The sequence below is a fragment of the Triturus cristatus genome, chromosome 10, assembly GCF_964204655.1.
Source record: "Triturus cristatus chromosome 10, aTriCri1.1, whole genome shotgun sequence".
NCBI classification, from domain to species: Eukaryota; Metazoa; Chordata; class Amphibia; order Caudata; family Salamandridae; genus Triturus; species Triturus cristatus.
In genome coordinates, this window is record NC_140593.1 from 406845935 (window position 1) to 406864667 (window position 18733).

Consider the following 18733-nt stretch of genomic DNA (forward strand, 5'->3'; position numbering starts at 1 on the left):
TTAAATCTACCCCAATCCACTCCAATCTACCCCACTCCACCCTAATGCAATCTCCCCAAGCAACTCCATTCTACCCCACTCTACCTCATTCCAATCTACCCAACTCCACCCACCCCACTAACTTTTAGTCATGCTCAAGAGCAGCCACACTGGTGTACAACATGGCTAAAACACATTGCCAAGGCCAATCAGTCTTGTATAGGCTAGACCGATTGGCTTTACCAATGCTTGTTTTGCATACTTAGGGTAATTGGCGCACAATATCACAAAAAGTTATCTGCAGATTTTGTGGAAGGACCTTTTTAGGTTAGAGACTGAAAATGCAGAGAGCCTGTATGGCAAAATAATCAGATATTAATTCTAGGGAGGTGTACCCAAGCATGACTGACTGGTTGTTAGGAACACTGGGATTTCCAATGTTATTCACATTTGCAAGAACTAAGAGCACATTGAGATCTATTAAAAAAGAGTGGAGTCACTTTGCATTCTGTAAAGGAGAAAAACATTTCTTGGTCTCTGTCCGTGACTAAAAATTTGTACATACGGTCTGCTGTAGAGCCACAATGTTCTGAAGTTCCAAGGAAGCACGCATTCATGTTCGTATTGAAATACAGTTGCAAATATCTACTTATGGGTTTATACTGTAATTATGGCCTAACAACTAAACCTAGGACACGCAGGGAGTCAGTTTTTTGGAGACATAATCATGTGAGTACAGTTCTTTTTGGCACAAAAAGGAGTACAAGACTAAGGGACGATGCTGGGAAACATTAGCAAATGAAAGCGACAGTAAAATAAACATGCATGGGCTCTACCAGTCACCGAAAAGCTACACAATGTCAACAATGTCCTGAGAAATTGAATTGAGAAAAATAACTGAATATGCAATACACTAGAACATAAGACTATATTAGCCCAAGAAGGCTAAATGCATTCAACCACAATTAATGTTGTCCTCATAATAAGGTTTATAGGCATTAAGCAAATGTCTGAAAAATGGCCTCTTCATTCTTTTTTTAAGAGACTTAACACATTCTTTAGTGTTCTTGTACTGAATGAATATCTCGGACCTGGTGCAGATATCCTTTTCACAAAGATTTTATTTCATCACATGAACATCCGCCATGATGCGATTCGGCCACAACAATGGCCTTGCTCACATACAAGCAGCGCCATTGCTTGTACATTTAAATAATGTCATCTGAGTCATCGTCATAGAGGAAAGACTCCTTGCCTTCGGAACATTTATTTTTCAGACAAGGTTATTCGCACTGCTGCCAGCTCTTTTATCAATCACAATCTGTCAAATTCATGCTATGTTTCATTGCCAATCAGGATTATGCGTGCAAAAATAAAAAAGTCATTATATATTTCACACACAAATTGCATTTTTGCGCCTAACACTCCAACCTGCTGTTCCACGTTTGGCCGTGGCCCAGTATTATTGCATTTCCTTATTGGTTCTTTACACTGGCCAGAATTAGAAAAATTCCATAGCAGCTATGGAATTAGGCCATGTGGGCAAATGCCTCGCTTACCAACAAAATTAACCAATAACCACGCACAGCTCCAGTTATAAACCAAGTACAAATAGGTACACAAAAATGTGATTACAATTGTGCCCAAGTGGGCCTGTAAATGATACTAATCATACTTCAATAATACGCATTTCCGCATACCAACGTCTACCTATTGCAACGTGAAGAAATGAGTTAAAGAAAACTTATAACAAACCCTGTACTATATAATGTCTTTGACATTCCTGATCATGTCACATATCTCTATCAAATGTGTCTAACTAAAGGACTTAGCCGTTAACTCCACTATAAAAAAAAGTATACAATTATTCCATAAATTCAACCCATTAGGTGCTTTGGTATCCAGACTGACAATGTACCTAGATTCCGTTTGCCTGAATAATCGTTCCCGGTTGCCCCCACTCAAGTTTTTGGGTATTGCGTCAATCACAAAATATTTAAGACATTGGATGTCATTGTTATGGTATTCCATTATGTAACGAGAAAATATATATATATTTTATAACTCTGGTGCCACTTGATTAATCTTCACAAACTTTTCCCCCCAAAAATTGTTCTTCTACCCCGGCTCCTTCCTAAAAAGTTTAGGGATGATATGTCAAGAGGGGGCTCATGAAAAGGGCTGGGCCCAAAACGCGTTAATTTTGCATTAATTTTTCCACATGAAAACTAAACACAGCTACAGCCCAAATGGCTGAGCAGAATTACACCAGATTTGTCAGGAAGCTAGATCTTGGTCAAGAAATCGTGTTTTTTTTCTATTTGGTGTAAAGCAGTACAGTAGTTTTTCCGTAATTAAGGCTCAAAAACTTAGAAAATGTCATGTTGTGGAGGATCTATGAAGCTGAGAGAACTAGCGATAAGATCGGATTGGATACCACTGTATCAACAAAGATGTGATGGAAGCCATTTAGAAATCATGATTCAGTCCCTTGTCCTGAAAATAAGGTTAAAAAAAACATAAAGCCTTGTGGGGGAGGGTCCCAGAAACAGTAATTTGGCTAGTTTTAAAAAGGGGCGGGGTCTCACGCATTAATCCCCCAGGGTGGGCAAGGGCCGAGGCAGCTCAATGTATGTTTTGGGGGAGGAGAGCATGCAGCCACCTCTCTGAGGCTTTCAGGACCTCCTTCCCCAGGGCCGATGCGTAAATGGGGGGTCAGAGGGGGGGGGGGGGGTACACGGTCCACCTCCCCAAGCTACTGTATATCCCCCAAGGGACCCCATCCTCTGGGGCTGGTTCTGCTGTGGTGCCTGGGTATGTAAACAGGGGGAGGGGGCATGCGGCCCCACTCTCTGAGCCTTCAACAGGGCCCCGGGACCCCATCCCTGGGATCAACATTCAATCCCACTCTCCAGGGTTAACATTCAAATTGAGGGAAGGAGTGTGTGCGGCCCCATCCCAGAGCCACTGCATGGCACAAGGGACCCCATCCCCCAACAGCCTCTGTTGCAGAGTTCCAGGGACTCCAACCCCTGGGACACTGTAGATTACCTGCCCGCACATAAGTTTCTACACAGCCCGACAAACTTGTAGGCAGGGAAAAACTGCTCTCGTGGAGAGGGAGCAAAGCCGGCTGGAAGGATGCAGTCTGGCGAGATGGAGGGGGCCTTGGAGCTTGCACACTTGCCATGCCTCATTTATTACACTGGTCATGACATGTTCCATGACATCATTGATAACATCACTGCAACATCATGGATTACAATAATGACAGCAATGCCTGGAAGGGCGCAAGTTACAGTTACTTGAGATAACTATAACTGTTGAATTTATACAAAGATAGATAGATAGATAGATAGATGTGTAGACTGAGAAAATCACAATGGCTTTGGATTATCAGAGCTAAGGTTCAATGCTAAATCATTTGGAAGATGAGACTTGGGTGTTTAAATGCCACAAAAATGATTCAGCCCTTCCCTCCTGATGCAGCATACTCAACAACTGCACAGAAAAGACTAAAGCTGGATAGCAACATCCCAGCATCAGCAACAGCAACATGCAGCGATTCCTACACTTCACACATTGCACAGAGGAAGAGAGGCTGTCGCCCTTATAAGGAGTATCGTGAACCTGGGTAAAAAACTCTCATATTCGAGACAGAACTACAGAAGCCATCTTGAGTATGGTGGACTGCTGCACGAAATTGTGACAGTATTAGGAGCACAATGTCCTGTTGACTTTTTCATAAGTACCAAAGACAGGCGAGGAACCCAGGTTTTTTATTCCGCTGTCTGTATCCCAGCAACTAGACTGCATGGACTTTTTACCTCCTTCACATGTCTCTAGTTAACACCTACTGAGCTCGAATGGGATTTGCAGGCAAGATCGTGGGTGCTTTGTCACAGAAAATGTGCATTTACACCTGTAAATGGATTTACTTGCTAGTAAAATCATACCCATTAGAGGGGACGTTTTAAGGCATGGGCAAAGTGTGCTCTGGCCCAGTCTTTGTTTAGGGGAGTGAGAGGGGGGCTGATAGAACCAGCTCTGTTCTGCAGAAAATCTCTCCCTGTTGACCTTGAATAATTCTTGTTTTAGATACCGTTTTCCTTTAATTTTTCTTTTTTTAATGTGGGTGATGTGTGGGAGTCTATTACAGACATTTTGCAGAGAAATGGGTTTAAGTTTCATTCAAGGTCCATAAAAAAAGTTTCTTTTAGCTCAAAACAGGATCTCATAATGAGAAATTGGAGGATGTCACAGAGATGATTTGTACTGATATTAGTGAGCTGCTGCTCTGTTACAATATTGAAAACACACATTGCTACCTCTAAATATTAGATGTAAACACATTTAGAATTTGGACCAGTGGCCGGTTGAATGGTCTGTTTGTCGTAGCCAAAGAGGGCATGAAAGAGCTGAAACTGGATCAGCTGTTCGGAAAAGGGGCCCCCAAAATACGTTTGGGCCTGGGCCTTCATTATCCTTAACTTGTCCCTGCCCGTAGGGTGTTACTTTACATTAACTCTGCCCCCACAGGTGAGCTGACTGTGGCCATTCCAGCTCAGGGATGCCTGCTAAGTATGTTAAATCAGAAAAAGCTGTGAGCTTGTGGGTATCCACAAACATTTGGTAAACACCTTCCCACCTCAGATACAGTGGGACATTACACATGTCAAGGCAGCTGTAAGTAGCCATCACGGTGGAAAATGGGACGAGAACTCATGCAAAATGTGTGGGGTGCATACAGGAAGGTTTTTTTTCTCCAGGAAGAAAAATATTCTCATGGAGAAACAAAAACAAAGTTATGAAATGCATACCCGCTTGTGCATTACAGTTAGAAACAAAAACAAAGTTATTAAATGCATACCCGCTTGTGCATTACAGTTACGCAAGCCTAAATGTACACTGTGAACATTTTTGTAAATGCAAACAGAAGGGAGAACTTTCTTGAGAATTGCATGCAGTCTGAAATCTACTCCCATCGAAGTCAATTAGAGTAAACATTTGCCTTTTTTGTGAATCTAACCCTCATCGACTAGTTAAACAGGGACATGGCTACGTCTACAGCAGAAAGCTGGTAGACATAGGCTAGACTGCAGGAGACCAGGACCTGGGACACGCTCGGATTCCATGTAAAACAGCCATATAATTTCAGATAGGTTTCCGGCGCACTGTATATTCCCTGGTGTATGTTTAGAGGTCTGCCAGGGAGTAAATTATAGATTTAACACCACCTGACCGTCTTTGTAAGAGATCAAAAGAGCGAGATGTCTGAGCTTAAGAGCCTACTCTCACCTGGGAATTAGAGACTAATTGCTGGATTAAGGTTACAAAATTGGAGGCACAGTTTAGTGGTTTCATCACAGCAAACATATAATCCCAGTTTGTCATATCAGATCGAAAGACCTTCTGTTGTTCTGTTGTTGTATGGCTCCGCGCAACCAGTAGCAATTTGTATAGCAATGTAACAATAATATAACCTTTTGCACACGCAAAAATAAATATTTCCTAGACATATTTGAACATTTTTTTCTTCACGCACAAAACCCATCTTTGGGGACGAGTAAACTTAATCCTTCCTGACAGCAAAACTACCAGCTTTGCAAGACTCCGCCCGTTTCCCAGTTTACCATTTCGCACAGCCCCTGACCCAAGTAAACATACCATTTTCTACTCACTGGGACCGCAGTGCTTAATATGTACTTCTCAATTCATATTCTACAGCTTTACAAACAAACAATAAACTTATTTTCTTAGATTTTCACTCCGATGTATTCTGTCGCAATGAAACCTGGGCCTTCAGCAAATCCTATTTCTTAAAATAACATAGTAGTAGAATTGTACATGGCACAGTAAACTATTTAATCAAAAAGGCATTTTAATTCTGGGCAAATGCATATATTTTAATTTTATTCAAATATTATGCTGCTTTGTAAAGACAATCTGACACAAACCAAGCTTCATTCAGTTCCTCAATAATATCACAAACAAGTGCAATGCAAGCCATGTGACTTAGATGTTCATTAAACTCTGGGAGGTGTGAGTTGTGAAAGGGAAGGTAGACATTCAATCTGTCTTCCAATGGAAAAACCCATCCGTAGTTGCAAAAACGCTCTAAAAGATGTGCTCGTACTTTGGTTTGGAGAGGATGAGCGTCCTAGAAAAATATTCCATCTGGTACTTTGTTCTCATACTCTCAAGTAACATTTTCATACACAACTGTGGAACCAGGCCATAGGTAGGTGAGGATGTTACTGCTGCCTGAATGGAATAAACATGGAGAATAAAAACTAATGTACGAACACAGTCAAACAGATCGCGTTTGAGCAAGCATCTTTGGTCAGAGATCCGGCCAATCACAGACTTTAGGGGCCATATTTTACAAACTGACACCCTGTGGCGAGAACCTGCCAAGAGACCGGCCCCTCTTGTCCTAGGTGTCTGAGGGAAGCAAACTTAAAACAATTCTGATTAGAGAGTCTAAGACATCTGTAGTCAGACGTGTTTATTATTTTGTAGGTTGCTTGCCATGCTGCCTGGCCTGCCCTGAACATGAGGCAGCAAGATCTGAAGGGGTCTTTGGAGGCAGTGAAGGGCCACTAGACAGCAGCTGGGAGATGCAAGCGGCCCGCAGCACCAGCGGGCCCGACCTCAGGCTCGCTCATGTTCCCGGTCACCATGGGGCCTTAGAGGCAGTGCCGGGCTGCGTGGGCCGCTCCGCTGGGAATGGGTGGTCCAATGTAGGCCCTCAGTCTCGGGTCCAGCAGTGCCAACCAGCGTCAATCAAGGGGTGCGGTGTCCGCGAGGAGTGCAGGCCATCCACAGTATGCTTAGATGAGGCAAGTGGCCTGCAGCACCAACGGGACCAGATAGTCTCAACCTCAGGCTCACCTGCGGTCCCTGTTGCCATGGGGCCCCTGAGGCAGTGTTGGGCCACGCGGGCCGCTCAGGTCGAAACAGATGCTCTGGAAGCAGCCATTATGTCCAGAAACCGTGCATCCAACAGCTCATACACTCAGCAATAGCAGCAAGGCACCTTCTATGGGTTAGAGGCTATGAGGGCGGAGATTCAGCGTGGATAGAGGCCACAGCCGCTGGAGCCTCACAAGATTGTGGCCCTCTGGGCAGCAGCCGTGGCCACGCCCCGTACGCATTCTTATCTTAATACAAAGGCTGAAGGAACTAAGAATCAAAAAGACTGTCCAAGATTGGAGTGATTCTTTCCTTATAGAGAGGCATAAAACAATAGCCCTCGCACCATTTCAATCCTTGCAACTCAAAATACAAGCAGATGTCTCTCAAGGCTCCATTAATCGACTCCTAGCTTTCAATTTATATTTGATCCCATTCCCAGACATCATTAAATTCTCCTGCAACAACTATGCTGAAGACACTCATATATCCTTGGGGCCAACTTCTTCAGAAGTAGACTACAGAGGATGCAGGACACTGCTGCCAGACTTCCACTTTCCTATGAACGTGATATAATGGAACATTGGCCTTCCGACCTAAACATAATCTAAAATCATTGCGCGGTAAATACCAATATGATGTCAACCAAGGAAGCCTTCCAAAATGTTAAAAATACATTGTCCACATCTGAAGTGATTTGCAAACAACAAAAAGCACTTGACTAGCACCTTGACACTGTTCTGTGATACAGTCATGCCAAAATGAGTCACCAATCTGCATCAACAAGGCTTGACAATCACTTTGGCCCTCATGTAATACACAATGCTTGCGACATACTTTTTTAATATGAACACACACACTGTAAATCATGCACTAAAGCCATGGCTTGCAAGAAAACAGACCATAGCTCATGAAATGTGGAATCTTACCCAGAGGATGATAGAGAAGGGCCAGGTTCTTAACCATCTGTAGGGAAATTTGCCAGGTTAAATCCTTTAATTCCAATTTGCCCTGCAGAGAATGGACAACTTGGCTAAATGGATGGAGCAAGATTTCCCTTATTTACCCATATATACATATAACCATTTAGCCAAGTTGTCCATTCTCTGCAGGCCAAATTGGAATTGAAGGATCGGCATAGCCACCGTTTAGTCATGGTAAGGGGGGGCAAAACAGGCCCAATTCATTTATCTTCGGCTTACCAAACTATTAGGTGTAGCCTGAAAGATTTAATTGGCTAATGAATTAAAAACCTGCAGTTGACGGACTACCATAGGCTATATTATGTGCTATGGTTCCTTTCCTGAATAAAGCCCGACTGCTCAAGATAAATCAACAGAGAACGATGGCTGTCCCAAATCATATCATTGTCAACAATACGGAACAGGTTTTACAAAAACACCAGATGCAATCACTTTGTTGTAAATTTATTCTCGGATTGGCATCTGGCAATACTGTTGTGATTAATGCGATTTAGGCAACAGTGATATGAAAATCCGGATCAGTCCGTGGCCCGGCCTTCTGAGTTGATGACTCCTTTTATCAGAGTCCTGTCAAACCGCTCCAAACAGACACAATAACACTACTCCTAGTCTTTTTGATTGGTCCTAATGCAGGCAGATGATTAGAATTGCCATGAATTCCTGACTCCACGTGTGGCAAAACACACAAGTCCAACAATGTTCTGACTCTCAGACAAACACAAACCAATGAGTCCTTCAAGTTCCAAACTGATCCACCCACTCACTGACTTACTGCTTTTCATTTCGGCTATAGAGTTCTGAAGGCTTCTGTCCTGGCTTTTATTTCATGATTTTGGTGCAGTTTTTAACTAATTCTTGAGAAGCTTCAGAGCTCTGTTCGGATATAGGTTTCATTTCAGTCTTCAAGCTCTGTTTTGTTACTGCATCTGGGATTTCAAGTATGCGGTTGTTTGCAACACACTTAGGAGGTCATTTGGAGTTAAATAGATTATGACAAAAAACAAAAACATCAGATTCCTTCTCCGCCAAACTTGCAGTGCGCTTGTCCCATTTAGAAGCGTGAAGAATGCAGGGTTTCGGTCAGCAGAGCTACAGCTGGCTCTGCCCTCAGAATCCCTTGACCGGGCAGTCTGCTAGCCAATGCTGCCGGGCCACCAGGTCATAGTGATCAGGGCCCAACCCTATTTAGGGTGGGCCTGTCATCACTAGATAGACCTAACCATTAGAATTATAGCCATGTTTAAAAATACAATGAATTACATTCAATATAGTTTGTTTTAAGTTAAAACAAATAGGAATGCATTTTTCTGCAGCAACATAATGTTGAATAAACATTTTAATATGTACTTACAATCTGGTTTGTATCCATCACTTAGGGGTGTTCTTTTCACCAACAAACTATTGAAAAAACACAAAGATGTAAAAAAAAGAAAAAATGTTTCACGTAGCCAAGAATTCTTCTACTTATTTATTTAAATCATTGATAACAGTTTTGTGAAAAAATTGCTTACCTTGCCACCTTGATCATTTTTGGATTGTATTTTTCTAATAGGTTGAGCAGGGACTTCATAGTTCTTCCAGTGCTAATAATGTCCTAAGTATTAAAAATAAAATAAAAATGCCTATAAAATAAACTGGACTAAAATGCGATTCCAAAACCGAACATGTGCATTTTATGTACAAATTGTTAATGTGCATCATAACACGTACAAGAAAATACATACACCTATGCAAATATTTTTGGAGGGATCACAAATGATGGTTCTAAATGCAGCAAGGATATTTCTTAAACATACTTCATGCTTGTGAAAAATAAAAAAGTCAATATTTTAACACTTCATGGCCACCAGTCCATGATAGTCCTACTAGCGAATATATATGCATCTGCGCTGTGTAGATCAACAATACCGGGTGACGGGACTATGATATCGTTGGAAGAAGTGCATAAACATACATATTTGTACAATAGCAAGGCCCTGCAAGGAAAATTATGAATTGCCGGATTGCTCACTAGGTAGAGCTGTTTTCTTTCAAAGTGGCATTTGAGCAAACGTCAATGCGATTTTCAAAAAGTAAATCGTGTATTCACTGACAAGTAAATAAGCCTGGGAAATGTTAATAGAATTCATTCTGCAATGCGGCCATTTGCAGTCAAGTTACTTTTAGGCAGAAAGTTAAGGGGCTCTGTACTCTACCACCAGGAGCAATTCAGAACCTCCTACCCTCCTAGACAGAAGCAGGGCAAGTTTAAAGCCTACAACATAGGCCTCTCTCTGCAGATCCATCATATTCTTCTTTGTTGTCCCCCCTTTCTTGTTGGTCCACTCCAGTGTCTGATGATGAAGATGAAGCAATCGTAGAAATGGACTCTACTCCACAAGGAAAATATGTACAAAACACAAACGTAAGTTACCTGTGATCAAATTTACAGATTCTTTTGGATTCTGAACAATCCAGTGTCAGTGGAGAATGGTTAGAGCAGTTTCACAGATTATCATTACCCACGCTTTCTATGAATGCAGCTGTACAAGATCTACAGCTTTGTGGGTGGAAGGAGCTATGAGCAAGCTCCATCTCCTGCTTGTGGGTGACCAAGACCTCCCTAGACCCCTCACTTAGGACCCAATGCTGGTTAACTTAACAGAACAGACTGCAATGTTGACCGAGAGATGTTCTCTTATCTAGTAGACAAGAAAGCAGCAGTAGCTTTGCAAATGTAATTTGGCAAAGAAAGGAGGGGTTTATGAGCTCTAGGCATCTCAGTCGTTGGTACAACAAAAAATTCAAGGCAATATCCATGGCAATTTTGGCAGGGAAGATTGTTCATAACTACTGGCTTATATTGAACCTGAGCAAACTTTTTGTCAACTATTGCCTTTGATAATTTAAATTCCTCTGCAATGGATGCAGATGGAACGAAGCAGCTTGTAGGCACCGACATCTCCACCAATGGAAGAAGATGGTGCTCAAAACTGGCCTACTATGAATGCTTTTCTTGGGTCATCCTCTATTTCAGCTGGAAGAAGGCCTGTGCAAATCAATTACAAATTAAAAATCAGCTCAGTCTTTTCGATCCCTCTTCCACATTTTCAAAATGTGGCAAGAAACCTTAAGACCGACCCAGATGTGTGCCCGTCTTCAAATGAATTAGATTTATGACAAGAGGTTTTAGAGGGACTCTTTCTCATCTTCAATCAGACGAAAAACATCAGTTTTCCTAACTATGCTGAGAATCACATGTCCAAGAAACCAGGGTTCTGGAGGTTCTTGAACAGAGCTATACAATCCATTTCTAGCGGTCGCTTGCAAGCTCCAGGAAGGCTCCCTAAAACCTTTGGCCACAAGACTAACACAGAAGGTTAGCCTTGGAAAAAAGCAACAGAGATCTTATTCAGAAGAATGCTATTGCTCCAGTCCCAATGGCAGACTAGAATCTGTGGTTGCATTTAATAGTGGTCCATGTCATAAACTCATCAGGGTCCTATTGCATGGTCATTGATAGCCTTGAAGGCAATCGAGTGCTTAGTGACAACTTTCAATTTCAAGTTTCAAGATGGATACCTCAGAGAAGTTTATTCTTCAGGTTCACATAGGGGACTTTCTGGCATCAATTCCTCCTCTCTAGGATGCCTCTTGTCATATATGCTGGTTTGGCCGTGCCATCACCTTTTCTGGTATTGTGTTAGCAACAACTGGTGGCAGTTCTTTGTTCTGATGTCACATGGTATGGTGCATGCATAATTGGATAATCAGTTGGAGCATGACCCTCTCAAGTTCAAACTCTACCAGACGTCTCACATACATCTCAGACTCCAAATGCATGGGGTTCTCATAAATCTACCCATGTCTCATTTACTTCCAAGCCATGAACAGCAATACATTGGAGCTCGATTTCAAACACACATGGGATGAGTTTTTCCTCATTGTGCCGGAACTCTCAAACTTTACCCAGTTTCACTAGGTTATCTAGTGTTTTAACATTTTGAAAGGGTCATTCAATTCTGTGTCCCTAATGCACAGAGTACCTTTTAGTTAAATTGGATATTGTGTAACAATGGGACTTGAGAGTTCACCATTTTCGCCAATTTCCTTCATCCAAAATTAGAATGGGGATACGTTAGTCAACAGTATCCTCGAGTTATTAGAATGTTATAGTGTGACCCTGTGGCAGAGAAGTATATTTCTCCTGGTTTCACTTGATTTACAAAGCAGAGAGATTCACTTTCTCTCTTTCTTTGATCCTTTTCACTTTTTTATTGAAGCCTTTGCCTGCAGAATTAGGTTGTGGGGTTTCCAGACTGGGAAATCCTTCATTATATAATAACAGTAAGGGCCTCACATCCTCTGAGGAAGCTCTACGAGCAGTAAAGGATAAGGCTGATGCACTGGGATCCCCACATATGATTGAATTGAAATAAATCTATAATTTTACCTATAGGAATTTCCAAAATAAAATGGGCAGTATCTCTTTCTTTCCAGTTAAATGGACTGAAACAGCTAATAAAAATGTAGTCGCGCATATCAATTTGAGTTACACCCTCTTAATTTCTTCTCCATGCTAACACAAAATGAAGGCAAGTGTAAACCCCTCACAATGTTATGTTTTCAAAAACTGCTTTCCAATAAAATGGATTTAATATCTTGACTTTCTATTATATTTTTGATGCTTGTGATGCAAACTCCAATTCCTTCTTGAGGAACGTGACAAACGTTATGAGTGGCTTTATGATGGGTAGGAGGCCAACATTGTCCCAGAAATCTCTTCATAGATAGAGATCAGAAGTGAGAGACATGCATTCCAAACTTCTATTTATATAATGCTGTTACACCATGGTAGTGGAACATTTAAATTTACACATCCTGAGAAGTGAAATTAATATGCTATCCTTTCAAACAACAGGTCAACTAATTTGGACACCTATTAATTGCCTACTACAATAAACAAAACTAAATATGTTTTAGGCAACTCTGAATCAAATTATCAATTGAGGAATGATTAAGAAATGTGGCCTCTCCTGTATCGCTCTCTCAGTGCTATCTGTGGCTTGCTTTAACAAGATTTCAAGAGATTTATGAAATGCAGATAACTGGGGTTTGTGGAAGTGTGGCATCTCTGCAAAGATGGAGGAATATTGGATTTTGAATTCCTTGTTAAGAGTATCCAGTTTACTCTTTTTTCAGGATAGTCTTATTTCTAAATAATGGTGGATCTTGGGGACCTGAAATAGCAGGTCCCTTTTCTTCAGAACGTATGCAACTAGGAGGCACTCTTTTTAAGAGGCAAAGGGTAGGGGTTTGAGCATCATTCTGCATAAAAAGTTGATTCCTTCTTCCATACTTAATCTTGACAAGGCTAAAAATAACAGGGAAAATATCATGGGAAGGTCTGATCTCAAGACGAGAGGGACTTTACCCTTCGCAAGATTGTAGGACTCATCTATTGCAGTAGCGTGTATTTTGAGAGCGCCCCCCCCAAGAATGGCATTCATTCCAAGATTTATCTTGGCTCCTTGGATGGTTGCTGCTCCTTATGTTTAGTCAAAGATACTTTCCTTCACATTTGGTCGTGGCAGAAATCCCAGTAGGTTTCTTAGAAGGTGTCCGCGTGAATGTGAATAAAGAACTTTATTGGCGATTCTAAGAACAAGGTCTCTTGTTGGAAGACCCCAAAACTAGGCCTACTAACTTGCACTCACATGGTTGTTAGTTTCTGGATAGCATTCAGAGAAGCCCTGACCTATAAATGGAACAAAAACCCACAAAAAATATATGTATGCTTAAAAGAACAGAAAGGATGACTTGGGTGTGTCAGGGCTACATCATACAGAGACTCCACCTTTAATATTAGCACAAGTCCTTGCAGGGTCATTGCGCCTATGATACACTTCCACATCTATAGTTTGTGTCTTTATGATACTTCAATATTGCCACATTTAGCATAATTTAAATGTAATTACCCTATTCAACACTAAGCAAATGTCTCTTGTGGACAGCCAATTTATTTATTGTCATCAATACTGCTCTTATTTATTCTTCTATTACTTTATATATGGTCTGAGACCACCTTCAATTTAGCTATCATAACTATCATGAAAATCAGATAATCAATTTTTTCAATAGGACCGGGGCATGTCAAAAGTTATCGCTACTGCTCGCATCCTGTCTATATCTTTTTTTAGTTTATATTTTCATAAATTTATATTTATTTGGATATTTATTCATAATTTAAGAACACCTAGGGGCTGATTCTGATCCTGGATTTTTATTTTCCACACAAATCGGATCCGTATTTTTTTCCATACAAATCGTACAAGTCCCTTCCAACCCGTGTAGTACGATTCGTACGGGAAAAAGACATACAGATCGGCCCGATCCTTACAAATCGGATCGGGAAAAGCTGTACGACACGGACTTGTAAAAAAGACCATACAATTTGTAAAAAGGCTGTCCAACCCGTCAAGTACGATTCGTACCGGGTTGTCAGCATGCGATTTGTATGGAAAATGGCCTGTATACGGGGAACGACTCGTACCGGGCTACGAAGCGAACCCCTATACGCCTCGTACTCTGGTATGACTCGTTCTGGGGGTACGACTCGTACCGGGGTACGGGTCGTATAGGGATATGGGGCGTACAGGGGTCCCCCCACATGCGAGGCGTGTGTATGGTGCGTACCCCAACATCGCGCATGTACGCACCGTACCTACGCGATTTTGGGGTAAGCACCGTACATACGCGATTTTGGGGTACAGTGCATACACAAGCAATTTTGGGGTACGGTGCTTGTACGGTGCCTACACGACCAGTACCCCTTCAGCGCGTATATACGCACCGTACCCCACTTTCCGTGTCATCGGTACGCACCATACATACGCACCGTACCCCTGTATTCATGGGGTGTACGACACGTACATGGGGGGTCCGTCTCGTACTGTTTTCGGGGCGTACAATGTTTTCCCGGCACTTTTTGGCTCCTGTAAAAAAAGAGCCGTCCGGAGTGCCGTTTGTACGAATCGTACTTGACGGGTTGTAAACTGCTGCCGGGAATACATGTGAACGTCGCTTGCAGGGCAATCCGAATCGGAATCGCTTGTATTTACGAGTTGTATGCTCTTTTTTACAATTTGTATGGAGCGCGTCTATTTGTACGGATCGTACTTCCTAGGTTGTAGGAGAATCCTTACAAGTACGAGTTGTATGGAGAAAACGCTCCATACTACGATTTGTACAGCGTTTTTCCAGGATCGGAATCGGCCCCTATATGTTTAAGCTATGGTGTACGGTTCATGTGATATTCTAACAATGTAATTTGTCTGAAGAAGAATGCTGTCTCCACTGGGACTCTTTCTAGGTAACCTTTAACAACCTATAAGTGCATAAAAATATAGATAAATACACTATCATAAAGCAACTTTAAAAAATAATCGTACGTTTTTGGAATGGTAGATTAGCGTCTGCAACCGAATATAAACATTTCCAGGTTGATAGTTTATTATTTTATTGCATGCCACACAGTAACCACATTTTCATTTGTTTTAGAAGGTAGATAAGTATTACAAGTGTTTAGGTAGCCCAGGATGTTTTGCTGTGTATTAACTCTAACATTTCCTCAATTGGATTCTCAAGGGGCGCCAAGTTCCTCCAAGTGTGGTGTGGACATCGCTCCCACCATCTCTAAATGCCTGGGAAGGAAGGATAACTTTGTGCGCAGGTGCATGTTGTGGGTTTGCTATAGTCTAGGACTGGTGGACACTGGCAGCCGGTTTGCTCCTGAATTAAGTAAAGAACTCTCAAGGCCCACTGTGAGTGACGCCACCAGAAATAGAGCTCTTGGAAAGCATAAATGATGCAGCAAATCTTTATGCTATAGACCTACCTGTGTAGCGTAGCTACTGCGTGTGCAGTAGCCACCCTTCTTTAGAGACACCTGCTGAATAAGCTGCACCTCATCAAAGAGGCCTAACACAGCCAAAATATGCATTGAGGTTCCTTATATTTTTATTCACAAGCAACATGACTTAGCAGTCCCAGCTGGGCTGTCCCTGCATTGAGGACAAGAATGCTTAGCATTTGGATGTTATTTGACTCTACCCCTGCTTTTATGGTTCAGGAGGAGCTAGGGTTGCTATATTTATCGGACCATATTGCCCTGCGCCTCCTGATTAGATGGCTCACCATTTGAGTATGACCAGAGAATCGTCAAAACAGGTAAATACTTATGGATTGTATGCAGCTATATGGGTGGAGGTCGGCCCAATGGTTGGCATACATATGGGATACTTTCATTAAATTAGGTAGACCTACACTAACTCGCCATTGATTTTGTATAGGCAGATATTCCCATGGCCCGGGACAATTTTTTACTTGGGCAGAAAATAGAGGGAGAAGGTATAGAAATACAGAAAACCTCGGCCCAAAGTCATGCACAGATTGTAACGGGGCCAGCTGTTGAACCTTATCTGGTTAGTGTGTTTAATGGTCATCTTAGCTAGTTCCATATGGTGTTGGCCCTTCCTAAGCCTAGCGTCTGGAGTACGAAGTTGACCCCTGCACATGTGATTATTTTTCTACTCTGTACCTTGTGCATTATGTTTTTTCCCGTGGTTTCTATGATTTTCCCTTAAGAACATTTTTATTACCATTGCTGAAATCTCTGCATTTTGTCAAGCTCGCTCTCATGTACTTACAGTTACTTCCGGATTCATTACAACTTATAAATGTTTCCTGATTTCTGGCCTCATCGTTGAGGCTGCGGAAGACGTTTGATCAGGGCACTGGGAATTCTACTTGAATGTTTTATGTCTTTTGAGGGTTTTTCAGTTCTATACATATTGCACTTTATTACGACCTACTGCTCTCTGGGGTGTTACCAAGTATGTATTATCATGGCTTTAAATAATTTGGTCGTTTTTAATCATTTACCTAATTTGCACAATATGTCTACTTGATGGGTGTTTAGCTGGGTATAAATATAATGTACTATCATTGTGATCGATGCTCTTTTAGTATCATTTTAAGGGGATGCAAATGTAGACATTGCTTTAGGCCTGGTTGATTCAAACACCTATCATATTTCCTACCTTGTAATATCACGTTCCCCCGTTTATGTTAATGTTAATGTACAGGTCAAAAATGTCAAGTCAATTCATTATGAGTATGAATCACGTTTATCTGTTTTTTATTGACTTTATCTTATGTATTTTGCTTTTATTGATTGATGTATGTAATTACATTCTATGTACTTTTATGGTCTTGTTAGACCGAATAAGGAATATGCTACTTACCAGTATGCATCTGTTCTTGGCATGTAGAGCTGCAGAGTTGTACACTTAGCATAGATCGCCATCTGGTGTTGGGCCCGGATGTTTGCAGTTTGTTTTTCTTCTTGGGCAGTCTTTGGAAGTCACGAGTTTGGTGACTCCTCCTTCGGTCCGTACTGCGCATGGGCTTCGGCTCCATCCTCAGATTGTTTTTCGCCAACAGGGAAATGATGGAGCTTGGTAATCACAGTGAGAAACCCATGTGTGTAGTATCTAAATAAGATGTACTGGAACGGATACAGGTAGCCGGGGAGGCGGGTGGGCGTGTACAACTCTGCAGCTCTACATGCCAAGAACAGATGCATACTGGTAAGTAGCATATTCCGTTCGAGGCATATGAGCTGCAGATTGTACACTTAGCATAGATTATATAGCAGTACCCAACCCTAGCGGCGACCACCGGTATCCGTTGCAGTGGTTTGAAATAGTGTCTTTAGTACAGCCTGGCCCACTCTAGCTTGCTGCTTGGAATGCACATCTACACAGTAATGTTTTGTGAAGGTGTGCGGTGTAGACCATGTGGCTGCTTTACAGATGTCATCTAAGGGTATATTCCCTAGAAAGGCCATAGAAGCCCCTAACTTTCTTGTAGAATGGGCTTTAGGCGGAACAGATAATGTTCTTTTAGCCTTTTGGTAGCAAATCTGTATGCATTTTACAATCCACCTAGCTATCCCTGATTTAGAAATGGGGTTGCCTTTATGTGGTGGAGAGAAGGAGACAAACAATTGTTTAGTCTTCCTGAAGGGTTGTGTTCTTTGTATGTAGTATAGCAAGGCCCTTTTTACATCGAGTGTGTGTAAGGCTCTTTCTGCAACAGATTGAGGTTGCGAGAAGAAGACAGGTAATTCCACCGATTGATTGAGATGGAAGGGGGAAATGACCTTGGGCAGGAACTTCGGATTTGTGCGAAGTATGACCTTGCTGTGATGTATTTGTATGAAGGGTTCCTGTATAGTGAACGCTTGTATTTCACCAACCCTTCTAAGGGAAGTGATAGCTACGAGAAAAGCTGTTTTCCAGGTGAGAAACTGTAGCTCGCATTTATGCATTGGTTCGAAGGGCGGACCCATTAGTCGTGTAAGAACTAAATTTAGATTCCATACAGGGGAAGGTGGTGCCCTGAGAGGAATTACTCGTTTAAGGCCTTCCATGAAGGCTTTAATAGCGGGCACTCTGAAAAGAGATAAATGCTGTCTGTTTTGTAGATAAGCAGCGATCGCTGCTAGGTGTAGGCGTATGGATGAATATGCCAGGTTACACCTGTGAAGATGGAGCAGATAGCATATGATGTGCTGTATGGATGCATCTAAAGGGTTGATTGTATTGTTACGGCAGTAAATAACAAATCTTTTCCACTTTGCGGCATAACATGCTCTAGTGGTAGGACGTCTGGCTTCCATGATGATGTTCATGCAATCAGGGGGAAGGTTAAGGTATCCGAATTCTAGGATTTCAGGAGCCAGATCGCCAGGTTGAGCTGAGCTGGGTCCGGGTGCCTGATTTCTCCATGGTTCTGGGTTAGGAGGCATGGGG

The 18733-nt window shown here is 42.0% G+C and overlaps 1 protein-coding gene across 2 annotated transcripts in view; it reads right to left on the minus strand.

Moving 5' to 3' along the window:
- PRTFDC1 (phosphoribosyl transferase domain containing 1) overlaps positions 1-18733 on the minus strand; it is a 225685-nt gene that overhangs the window by 15841 nt on the left and 191111 nt on the right. For both annotated transcript variants that reach the window (XM_085631693.1, XM_085631692.1), the window contains 2 exons: positions 9389-9471; positions 9229-9275 (listed from right to left, as the gene is read on the minus strand). In XM_085631693.1, the coding sequence (XP_085487819.1) occupies positions 9229-9275; positions 9389-9471 (130 nt within the window). The remainder of the gene's footprint in view (positions 1-9228; positions 9276-9388; positions 9472-18733) is intronic.